This window comes from Vulpes vulpes, chromosome 10, assembly GCF_048418805.1.
Source record: "Vulpes vulpes isolate BD-2025 chromosome 10, VulVul3, whole genome shotgun sequence".
In the NCBI taxonomy this organism is placed as follows: Eukaryota; Metazoa; Chordata; class Mammalia; order Carnivora; family Canidae; genus Vulpes; species Vulpes vulpes.
The window spans coordinates 46,458,587-46,471,249 of record NC_132789.1 but is presented as its reverse complement, the minus strand read 5'-3'; the positions used below and the strand labels follow the sequence as shown (position 1 = coordinate 46,471,249).

At 40.6% G+C, this 12,663-nt stretch overlaps 1 protein-coding gene across 8 annotated transcripts in view; it reads left to right on the top strand.

The window, feature by feature from the left end:
- Positions 1 to 11,388, top strand: part of ZYG11B (zyg-11 family member B, cell cycle regulator) — a 90,178-nt gene extending 78,790 nt beyond the window's left edge. For 6 of the 8 annotated variants that reach the window (XM_025991809.2, XM_072723932.1, XM_072723930.1 and 3 more), the window contains one exon: positions 2,214 to 4,943. In XM_025991809.2, coding sequence (XP_025847594.1) covers positions 2,214 to 2,404 — 191 coding nt within the window. In that variant the 3' untranslated portion in view covers positions 2,405 to 4,943. Of the gene's footprint in view, positions 1 to 2,213; positions 4,944 to 11,272 lie in introns of those variants that run through there. The other 2 variants (XM_072723936.1, XM_072723931.1) reach the window with 1 other exon arrangement.
- The last annotated feature ends 1,275 nt before the right edge of the window (positions 11,389 to 12,663 follow it).

Here is a 12,663-nt window from a genome sequence, read left to right as displayed (position 1 = left end):
TCTCCGCCCGCCTCTGCCGGAGCCCCTCCGAGCTGCTACCGGGTCAGAGCTGCTCCCCGGTTAGGTCAATGCGGTCAGGTCAATGCGGTCAGGTCAATGCGTGCGGAGTGCTGCCGCCCTTTAGGGAGCTGGGCGCACTCTCCCTGGTGCGCAGTTGCTCTGTTAGTGTCGCAGGGAGCCTGAGGGCATCCCCGTCCTTCTTGGGGTTCTGCTCTAACTCCCTGCAAGCGCCTTTTCGCCCGGGAAGATTGGGGAAACTCCTGCTTCTCTGGTATGGAGTTATCCTGTCCTGGGGGCACTCCCCAGGCCTTAGCCCGGCTCCTTGCGGGGCCCCTCCCCCCTGGATGCCTTTTGTACCTTTATCCCCCCCCTCCCTTCCTACCTTGATAGAAGCCCGAACTCTTCTCACTGTAGCATTCCAGCTGTTCTGTCTTTAAATCTCAGGCCGAATTCTCAGATTTTCAGGATGATTTGAAGGTTATCTAGGTAATTTGGTGGGGACAGGTGATTTGGGGACCCTACTCTTCAGCCATCTTGCCCCTCCTCCCTTATACAGCCATTTTAGAAAACAGTTTGGTGATTTCCTATAAAGTTAAGCATATGTTTAGCATTTGCCCTGCATTCTAAGTATTTCCTCAAGATCATTGAAAAGCCTGCAAAAAACTTGTGCAAGGATAATTATAATTAATATTTACTCATTGTAACAAAACACTGGGGGATAAGAATGCAACAAATATTCATTTGTACAATAACATAAAAAGCATGTAGCATATTTAATGCATTGGAATACTTAAAATACTTGTACTTAATACTTAAAATTTTTTTTTAATACTTAAATTTTTAAAAATACTTTTTAAAAAAACCCTGAAAGTATTACATATATATGTAACAATATGGATGCATCTCAGAAACATCATGCTGAGCAAAAGTAGACTCAAAAGAATGTTCACTGTATGATTTTATTTACCAGGCAAAAAATAGTCTATATCATAGAAATTAGAAATGTCATTGCCCGGGTAAGGCTGCAGAAGAGATTGACCTCAAAGGTACACAAGGAAACTTTTTTTTTTTAATATCCTATATTCTGATTGTGGTGGTGGTTACACAAATGTATACATTTGCCAAAAGTCATCAAGTTATATATTAAATTGGGTATATTGTGTATAAATTATGCTTTAATAAATATGACTAAATCTAAAAAAATCTTTTTTAAGATTTTATTTGAGAGAAAGAGATCATGAGCAGGGGGGGAGGCAGACGCTGCCTCCCTGCTGAGCAGGGAGCCTGAGAAGAGACAGGAGCTCAATCCCAGGACCCTAGGATTATGACCTGAGCTGAAGGCGGATGGTTCACTGCCTAGATGAGCCACCTAGGCACTCCAAAATTAAAAAACTTCAAAAAGTCATGTATGGAAGAAGAAGAAATACTTGAAAACAAGGCAAAGAAAATATTTAAAAATAAAGAGTACTGCATGTGTAATATGAATACCATTAAATTAAAAAAAAACATATAGGAAATGCATAAAAGTGTAACAGTACCTATCTTACCTGTGATTTGAGATCAAAGAAATCTTCTTTTCCGGATTGTCTGCACTTTAAGGTTATGATTTTTATTTATTTTTTTTTTATAAAAAATGGTTTATCAATTCCATTTTTGTGCAAAATACATGGTAGAAATCTATCCAACCTAACCAATCAACATGCTACCTGCCCCATGGAAAGGTACTTTTATCAAACTGATTTTAAGAACCTACAAATACTTCTTTTACCATGTCTAAAGTAATTGCCTATGCTTTTCCATGTAACTGCTTTAAATTTGCACATACCTCCATTATTTCCTCCATCCCAGTTGTATTCCTCATCCCAGGATACGGAGGAGGAAATTTGGTTAAAACAGCTCTCTAAGCAGTTTTCTGCTCTCCTTTCTTACCAAATAGAGACTTGTGGATGTGAGGGACCAACTGCCCCTGCCCCCAGTTATGGTAGCCTTGATAAGAGAACCATATATATATGAATATGAGAATCACACACACATATATATAGGAATGAGAAAATATTATTTGTGGAGCCTCGCAGTATAGACATAACACCATTACAAAGGTATTTATCAAGCTGTAGCATATGTTAGTAGTAAATAACAAAATATCTAAAATTTAAATGAAAAAAACTTTTTTGCATGTGGGATAATTTTTAAGTGTCTCTCCTCTTTTTCAGCCTCAAGGTATTGCAGCATGCTGATTGAGGAAGGAGGATTGCAGCATTTATACAACATCAAAGAACATGAACAGACTGATCCCCATGTCCAACAGATTGCTGTGGCCATTCTGGACAGCTTAGAAAAACACATTGTGCGACATGGGAGGCCTCCTCCCTGTAAAAAGCAGCCCCAGGCTAGACTAAATTGATAGCCATAGGTAATTGGATAATTGAATCACAGGAATCCTTTTTGTGATAGGTTCATTTGCAATATCTTATCCTCTGTGATGTTTTAGGGGTTTCTATGACAAGAGTCATAAGATCATTTTGGGATTGATGGTGTACAGTACTGCCCATGTGAACAGTCTCTAATTTGTCTTGTGATTTTTAACTTCTGGGGCAAGAAGGATCTCTTCCTTCATCATTGCCTTTTAGGAAATTTTCCACATCTCTCTGTGTTTCAACTTACCTGTGCTTGGAATTCTTCAGTTTTATGATAAAGTTTGCATGAACCCTTAGGCCAGACTTTTCTGATCTTAAGGTCCCTTCCAGTCAATTTGCAGCTTCAGATAAGCTGTTAACCTGATTTCTGGCACTGCTTCAGTTGTAAGTTTTATACTGCTTCTGTATAAAATGCCTTTATTCTGTGTCTGTGTACCTTTTATAAGATGTCCTTCTTAGTATGAAAGAACAGAAATCTGAGTCCTCTTTGAAAGCTACTCACTGACTGGAGCCTGGGTAGCTGGCAGGAAAAATATATTAGAAAGAAAACTAGTAAGGGGAGATTAGGAACTGGAGAAAGGTCTGCTCTTATAGTATAGTTTTTAAACTGGGACAAGCTATCCTTCCAGAGCCTGCCTCTCCTGAGGTAGTGAGCAGTAGCTTGTTCTTCACATCTACTCCTGGGAGCATGGGCTGCTGCTTCCTACACAGACTGCTGGTTACTCTAGAAATATTTCCCCAGGCATCACAGTGTAAAATATTACAGCATTCTGTGTTAAAGATTAACTGTCTGAATCTCTATACATCATACTGTTGTGAAAATGTGAATTTTTATAAAATTGTCTCTTGTTAAAACTGACCTTTCTTTTCCCTCTATTTCAAAGTCATTTTGTTCAGTGAAATAGAGATTACACATGGTATTACTTGCTCAGTTAAAATACAGTTAACAACAGTAAATTCTGTCACAAGAAGTTAAATTTTTCTTTTGTTTCAAAATACATGTATCTTAACGTTCTCATGTTAGAGAAAGATGTCCATATCTCACTGCCAAAATTGAATGAGAAGCACTAGGCTATTGTTAAATGTAATGATTCTAGTAGTGGTGCATAAGAGGAAATATTTTTTAATGGGTTATTTTTTAGACAGTTGCCTTTCCTTTATGATACTTGTTACGGCATAGTAAAGAATCAGTTCTCATTATATTAATAATGACAGCTGGGAGGCAGCAAGTCACCAAGAAACTTAATTTCCATTTAAAATTTTAGTTTGTGAATAAGGTTAGTGACAATTTCAGATGACTGTTTTCTTCATAGATGGCCAAAATGTTTTCAATAGAGATTTAAATGGTATGTTTAAATTATGGTGATTATTCAGAAGCATTTTTATTTAGAGAGGAGCTGGCTTATTAGTACGCTGGTAACATTTTTGATATATGTATTTCAAACCACTGTCACAGAAATCATACTTGAATTATTTCATACTCCTTCACAGGGATGAAAACTTAAACTAAAAGAAAACAGGTATTTAGAACCATTAAAAACCATATTATATTCTGGATTACTTCTGACTTAATTGGTTTAAGGAATTTTTATAGGCACGAGAAATTTTCACAGATTGTCTGTTTCAGAGGAAGTGGAAAATTCTTCTAACTTTCCCCCTTTTTTCCAGATTTTAATGTCTAAGGCAAAATTTAGAAAATAGGATGGCCTACACTAGCTTGGAATTGCTAGCTATGTTAACTATCTCCAGGTCTCTTAGCTTGTATAGTTAAGGGAAAACCTGTTTGAGAAGTTTGGCTTGAAGTTTCTCTTATATCCTGTTCAAGACAAAAATGCATGTTCCCTATAGGCTAATCTTAGGTTTTTATCTTTACAAATTGTTTTCAGAAATAGCTAAAAAGATACAGAAAATAATAACTCCATTATTCAGAATAACTTGATAGATGAAGACTCAAAAATACTTAAAATTAATTTTAAATTTACTACTTTGAGCATTGGTAATGGTGGAATATTTCTTAAAAGCAAAATAATTGATCACATCCCAAATAGAAAAATTGTAGTGCCTTTGTGGTTGGGATAGTTCTTAAAATTATGTATCTAACTTAAGGCACAGAATCATCTGTAAGGTCTTGAATCTGGCTAAAATATAGTAGATGTGTATATTAAAATTATGAGGCATAATTGACCTGTGTCCACAGTTAGAATCTATTAGGCCTCCCTTTTACATGTGTATACTGGAATGTAACAGTACTTGGTGCCTTCAAGGTTACCTCTTCAGTGGTTTAGAGGTGCTGTTTCAAGCACAATTTAAGAGTAGGGTTGAACCACTCATTGCTCAAATCATTGGTACATTCAGATATGGTAAAATGTTACTCCAGTTCACAAGCAGCAGCAAGGTTTAGATCTACCAAAGGAAATGGAATTACATTTTTTTTAGAGTATAATGATGCATGTTGGTATCATTGAGTAAAACAAGAATGGTCTGAAATTAAAGCAAAAATAAAGTATCTCGAAGGTGCAATGGAAATGAGCTGTACTTAACTCTGTGAAACAATCTTTTCTTGAGTGAAGCTTTCACCTAGCCTCTCATATAAGGGAGTTAGATCGTTTTCAACAGTAGCTGCGGAGGCACAATGGAAATGCAATGTACTTAACTCTGAGAAACAAGCATTCCTAGAATGCAGCTTTCATTATCCTCTCACTTAAAGGAGATAAAACCTATTTCAACAGTAGATGTGGAGGCGCAGTGGATATCGGATATACTTAACTCTGAGCTTTCCTTGAATGCAGCTTTCAAGTAGCCTAGCCTCTCACATACAGGAGTTAGGATATCTCTCAAAAGTAGGTATGGAGGGACTTTGGAAATGCACTGTACTTAAATGTGAGAAACAAGCTTTTATTTATTAACTATTTTTCTTTTTACACTTTTTAATTTAAATTAAATTTGCCAACATAGTGTATAACAGCAGGTGCTCAAACCATCAAGTACCCTCCTAATTGCCCATCACCCAGTTACCCCATCCCCCCACGAAACACCACTTGCACAACCCTTTGCTTGTTTCCCAAAGTTAGGAGTGTCTCATGTTTTGTCACCCTCTCTAATTTTTCCCACTCAGTTACCCTCCTTTTCCTTATAATCCCTTTCACATTTGTTATATTCCACATATGAGTGAAACCATATGATGATTGTCCTTCTAAGATTGACTTGTTCAGCATAATACCCTCCAGGTCCAGCCACATTGAAGCAAATAGTAGGTTTTCGTCTATTTTGATGGCTGAGTAATATTCCACTGTATACATAGACCACATCTTCTTTATCCATTCATCTTTCGATGGCCACCGAGGCTCCTTCCACAGTTTGGCTATTGTGGACATTGCTGCTATAAACATTGGGGTGCAGGCGTTCAGGCGTTTCACTCCGTCTGTATCCTTGTGGTAAATACCCTTGTGGTAAAATAGTGCAATTGCTGGGTCATAGGGTAGTTCTGTCCTTAATGTCTTGAGGAACCTCCACACAGTTTTCCAGAGTGGCTTACCAGTTCACATTCCCACCAACAGTGCAAGAGGGTTCCCCTTGCTCCACATCGTCTAGTTTCTTGTTAATTTTCGCCATTCTCACTGGTGTGAGGTGGTATCTCATTATGTTTCTTTTTTTTCAGATTTTATTTATTTATTCGTGAGAGGCACAGAGAGAAAGAGGCAGACACAGGCAGAGGGAGAAGCAGGCTCCATGTAGGGAGCCTCATGTGGGACTCGATCCCGGGACTGCAGGATCAGGCCCTGGGCTGAAGGCAGGCCCTAAACCATGCAGGGCTCCCCTCTTGTCTCACATTTAGATCTTTCATTCATTTTGAGTGTATCTTTGTGTCTGGTGTAAGAGAATGCTCTACTTCCATTCTTCTGCATGTGGCTGTCCAATTTTCCCAGTACCATTTATTGAAGAGACTGTCCATTTTCCAGTAGATAGTCTTTCCTGCTTTGTTGCATATTAGTTGACTATAGATTTGAGGACCAATTTCTGAGTTCTATATTCTGTTCCATTGATCTGTGTGTCTGTTTCTGTGCCAGTACACACTGTCTTCATGATCCCAGCTTTGTCATACAGCTTGAAATCTGGCATTGTGATGCCCCCAGGCATGGGTTTTATCTTTCAAAATTCCTCTGGCTATTTGGGGTCTTTTCTGATTCCACACAAATCTTAAGATTATTTGTTCCAACTCTCTGAAGATAGTCCATGGTATCTTGATAGGGATTTGTATTGAACGGGTAACTTGCCCTGGGGTAGCATTGACATTTTCACAATATTAATTCTTCCACTCCATGAGCATGGAGTATTTTTCCATCTCTTTGTGTCTTCCTCAATTTCTTTCATAAGTGTTCTATAGTTTTTAGGGTATAGATCCTTTACCTCTTTGGTTAGGTTTATTCCTAGGTATCTTATGCTTTGGGTGCAGTTGTAAAGGATTGACTCCTTTATTTCTCTTTCTTCAGTCTCAGTGTATAGAAATGCCACTTATTTCTGTGCATTGATTTTGTATCCTGCCACGCTGCCGAATTGTCCATAAAGTGGGAGCCACCAGTATGTCAATCAATTAATAACAAAGTAAAGAGATACCTAGATAATAATACACTAATAGTAGGAGTCTTCAACACGGCAATCTCAGCCAATGACAGACCTTCTAAGCAGAATATCACCAAAGAAACCAGGGCCTTGAATGATACACTGGACCAAATAGATTTCACAGATATACACAGAACTTTCCATCCAAACATAACTGAATATACAACTTCTCAAATTCACATGGAACTTGTGATACTGGGTCACAAATCCAGGTCTCAACGGATACCAAAAGACTGGGATTGTCCTCGGCATAGTTTCAGGGGACCACAACACTTTGAAACACTTTGAAACTAGAACTCAAACACAAAAAGAAATTTGTTTTCTTTTTGGTATTTTTTTTTATTGGAGTTTGATTTACCATCATTTAGCATAACACCCCATGCTCATGCCATCAAGTGCCCCCCTCAGTGCCCGTCACCCAGTCACCCCAACCCTCTGCCCACCTCCCTTTCCACTACCCCTTGTTTGTTTCCCAGAGTTAGGAGTCTCTCATGTTCTGTCTCACTCTCATATTTTCCACTCATTTTCTCTCCATTCCCCTTATTCCCTTTCAGTATTTTTTATATTCTCCATATGAATGAAACCATATAATGTTTGTCCTTCTCCGATTGACTTATTTCACTCAGCATAATACACTCCAGTTCCATTCACATCGAAGCAAATGGTGGGCATTTGTCGTTTCTTTTTTGTTTGTTTTAAAGATTTATTTTTATTTATTAATGATAGAGGCAGAGACACAGGCAGAGGGAGAAGCAGGCTCCGTGCTGGAAGTCCGACACGAGCCTCGATCCCGGTACCCCAGGATCTCGCCCTGGGCCAAAGGGAGGCGCGAAACCGCTGAGCCATCCAGGGATCCCCTGCATTTGTCATTTCTAACGGCTGAGTAATATTTCATTGTATACATAAACCACATCTTCTTTATCCATTCATCTTTCGATGGATACCGAGGCTCCTTCCACAGTTTGGCTATTGTGGACATTGCTGCTAGAAACATTGGGGTGCAGGTGTCCCGGCATTTCATTGCATCTGTATCTTTGGGGTAAATCCCCAGCAGTCCAATCGCTGGGTCATAGGGCAGATCTATTTTTAACCCTTTGAGGAACCTCCACACAGTTTTCCAGAGGGGCTGCACCAGTTCACATTCCCACTAACAGTGCAGGAGGGTTCCCCTTTCTCCACATCATCTCCAACACTTGTGGTTTCCTGCTTTGTTAATTTTCCCCATTCTCACTGGTGTGAGGTGGTATCTCATTGTGGGATTGATTCGTAGTTCCCTGATGGCCAGTGATGCAGTGCATTTTCTTATGTGCATGTTGGCCATGTCCATGTCTTCCTCTGTGAGATTTCTCTTGATGTCTTTTGCCCATTTCACGATTGGATTGTTTGTTTCTTTGGTGTTGAGTTTAGTAAGTTCTTTATAGATCTTGGAAACTATCCCTTTATCTGATACGTCATTTGCAAATATCTTCTTCCATTCTGTAGGTTGTCTTTTAGTTTTGTTTACTGTATCCTTTGCTGTGCAAAAGCTTCTTATCTTGATGAAGTCCCAATAGTTCATTTTTGCTTTTGTTTCTTTTGCCTTCGTGGATGTATCTTGCAAGAAGTTACTGTGGCCAAGTTCAAAAAGGGTGTTGCTTGTGTTCTCCTCTAGGATTTTGATGCAGTCTTGTCTCACATTTAGATCTTTCATCCATTTTGAGTGTATCTTTTTGTTTTGTAAAAGAGAATGGTCCAGTTTCATTCTTCTGTACGTGGCTGTCCAATATTCCCAGCACCATTTATTGAAGAGTGTCCTTTTTCCAGTGCATAGTCTTTCCTGCTTTGTCAAATATTAGTTGACCATAGAATTGAATGCCCATTTCTGGGTTCTCTGTTCTGTTCCTTTGATCTATGTGACTGTTTTTGTGCCAGTACCACACTGTCTTGATGACCGCAGCTTTGTAGTACAACCTGAAATCTGGCATTTTGTTGCCCCCAGCTCTGGTTTTATTTTGCAATATTCCCCTGGCTATTTGGGGTCTTTTCTGATTCCACAGTATCTTAAGATGACTTGTTCCAACTCTCTGAAGGTAGCCCATGGTATTTTGATAGGGATTGTATTGAACGTGTAACTTGCCCTGGGTAGCATTAACATTTTCACAATATTAATTCTTCCATTCCATGAGCATGGAATATTTTTCCATCTCTGTGTCTTCCTCAGTTTCTTTTTTTTGTTGTTGTTGTTGTTTTTGTTTTTTTGTTGTTGTTGTTTTCTTCCTCAGTTTCTTTCATAAGTGTTCTATAGTTTTTAGGGTATAGATCCTTTACCTCTTTGGTTAGGTTTATTCTTAGGTATCTTATGCTTTTGGGTGCAATTGTAAATGGGATTGACTCCCTAATTAACTTCTTTCTTCAGTCTCATTGTTAGTGTATAGATGTGCCACTGACTTATGTGCATTGATTTTGTATCCTGTCACACTGCCAAATTGCTGTATGAGTTCTAGTAATCTTGGGGTGGAGTCTTTTGGGTTTTCTACGTACAGTATCATGTCATCTGCGAAGAGGGAGATTTTAACTTCTTCTACACCCATTTGAATGCCTTTTCTTTCTTTTTGTTGCCTGATTGCTGAGGCTAGGACTTCCAGTACTATGTTGAATAGCAGTGGTGAGAGTGGACATCCCTGTGGTGTTCCTGATCTTAGGGAAAAAGCTCCCAGTGTTTCCCCATTGAGAATATTTGCTGTGGACTTTTCATAGATGGCTTTTAAGCTGCTGAGGAATGTTCTCTCTATCCCTGCACTCTGAAGAGTTTTGATAAGGAATGGATGCTGTATTTTGTCAAATGCTTTCTCTGCACCTGTTGAGAAGATCATATGTTGTTTTTTTTTTTTTTCCTATCTTGTTAATGTGATCCTTCACCTTGATTGTTTTATGGGTATGGAGCCAGCCTTGCATCCCAGGGATAAATCCCACTTGGTCGTGGTGAATAATCTTCTTTACATAAGGTTGGATCCTATTGGCTAGCATCTTGTTGAGAATTTTTGCATCAGAGACCAGAAAATAAAAGTAAAAAAAGAACAGAACAAAATAAAACAAAAGGACCACTAAAGTGGAAAACAAATTTTAAATTTTTTTTTTTAAATTTTTATTTATTTATGATAGTCACAGAGAGAGAGAGAGGCAGAGATACAGGCAGAGGGAGAAGCAGGCTCCATGCACCGGGAGCCTGACGTGGGATTCGATCCCGGGTCTCCAGGATCGCGCCCTGGGCTAAAGGCAGGCGCCAAACCACTGCGCCACCCAGGGATCCCGGAAAACAAATTTTAAAACAAATTAGTAAAAATAAAGAGGCAAATACCACAAATAAAGAAGAATAAAGAAAAAGAAAGTGAAGAAAAGGGGAAAAAGAGAAAAATTGGGGGATAGGTGGTGGTGAAGAAGTTGTAGTGGAGAGAACGTTATCTACCTGAGGGGTCCTAGAGGGTGATCATTTTGGTTTTGATTGTATTAAGTTCTGTATGTTGGAAGCTGCTCAGTACCAAATTTATATAAACCAGCAATACTTGTAGAAGGCCCTACCATTGACCACCAAAACATAAGGTAAAAGAGGGGCAGAGTGGGAAGGAAGAAAGAATATAATCTCACAGAATGAACCAGCACTGTGTACCACTTGGTTCTAGATGCATGATGGTCATGTTTTAGAAGGCATTAATTTCCACCATTGTAGAACAAAATGAGGTAGAGAAAAAAACACAAAACAAAAAGAAAAACCCCTATCTCGACTATCTCCCAAAATTAAATTGAATACATTGAAAATGAATCCAGAAGGGAAAACTATATCTAAGACATGTAATTGTAGAAATACGAAATTCAAAAAGGAAGAAACTTGACAATGAAGAGGTGGTAAAATCTTGTAGTTAAGATGGTAAAAGAAAAAAAATATTGGAACTTTTTAGTCTGATATAAAAACGAGTTGTAATGGAAAAAGCAAAAAAAAAAAAAAAAAAGACCAAAAGAAAAAAAAAAGGGGGGGGCAGCCCCAGTGGCGCAGCGGTTTAGCGCCGCCTGCAGCCCGGGGTGTGATCTTGGAGACCTGGAATCGAGTCCCACATCAGGCTTCCTGCATGGAGCCTGCTTCTCCCTCTGCATCTCTCTCTCTCTGAATAAATAAATAAACAAATCTTAAAAAAGAGGGGAGGGGCAAGATGGCAGGAAAGTAGGGTCCCCAAATCACCTGTCCCCACCAAATTACCTAGATAACCTTCAAATCATCCTGAAAATCTACGATCGGCCTGAGATTTAAAGAGAGACCAGCTGGAATGCTACAGTGAGAAGAGTTCGCACTTCTATCAAGGTAGGAAGACGGGGGAAAAAGAAATTAGGAAACAAAAGGCCTCCAAGGGGGAGGGGCCCTGCGAGGAGCCTGGCTGAGGCCGGGGCGAGTGTCCCCAGGACAGGAGAGCCCCGTCCCGGAGAAGCAGGAGCTGCACCAACCTTCCCGGGTGGAAAGGCGCCCGCAGGGAGTTAGAGAGGACCCAGGAGGAGGGGGATGCCCTCGGGCTCCCGGGGACACTAACAGGCACCTGCGCCCCTGGAGAGTGCGCCGAGCTCCCTAAGGGCTGCAGCGCGGGCGGCGGGACCTGGAGCAGCTCGGAGGGGCTCGGGCGGCGGCTCCGCGGAGGGGGCTGCGCGGCTCCGGGAGCAGTTCGGAGGGGCTCCGGCAGGGGCTCCGCGGAGGAGGCTGCACGGCCGGGAGCGCGAATCCAACAGCGCAGGCTCCGGAGCACAGGGCGCCGGGACACAGCCCAGGATCCGGCCTCCTCCCGGGACAGGCAGAGGCCGGGAGGGCCCAGGACAGCAAGGACGTTCCTGCCCGGGGCTGAGCAGATCAGCGGCCCCGCCCCGGAGCCTCCAGGTCCTGCAGACAGAGAGCCCCGGAGTTACTGCGGGGCTGAATCCAGGGCTCTAGAGCTGGCCCCGCCACTGGAGTTGTTCCTCCTGGGGCTTCACGGGGTAAACAACCCCCACTGAGCCCTGCACCAGGCAGGGGGCAGAGCAGCTCCCCAAGTGCTAACACCTGAAACACAACAGGCCCCTCCCCCAGAAGACCAGCTAGACGGACAAGTTCCAGGGGAAGTCAAGGAATTTAAAGTATACAGGATCAGAAGATACATCCCCGTGATTTTTTTTTGTTTTTTGTTTTTGTTTTGTTTTTTTGTTTTTGCTTTTTGATTTGTTTGCTTCCCCACCCTTTTTCTCCTTTCTTTTTCTTTCTTTTTCTTCTGTTTTTTCTTTTTTCTTCCTTTTTTCTTTTTTCTTTTTCTCTTTTCTTTCCTTCTTTCTCTCCTCTCTTTTTCTCCTTTTCCCAATATAACTTGTTTTTGGCCACTCTCCACTGAGCAAAATGACTAGAAGGAAAACCTCACCTCAAAAGAAAGAATCAGAAACAGTCCTCTCTCCCACAGAGCTACAAAATCTGGATCACAATTCAATGTCAGAAAGCCAATTCAAAAGCACTATTATACAGCTACTGGTGGCTCTAGAGAAAAGCATAAAGGACTCAAAAGACTTCATGACTGCAGAATTTAGATCTAATCAGGCAGAAATTAAAAATCAATTGAATGAGATGCAATCCAAACTAGAAGTA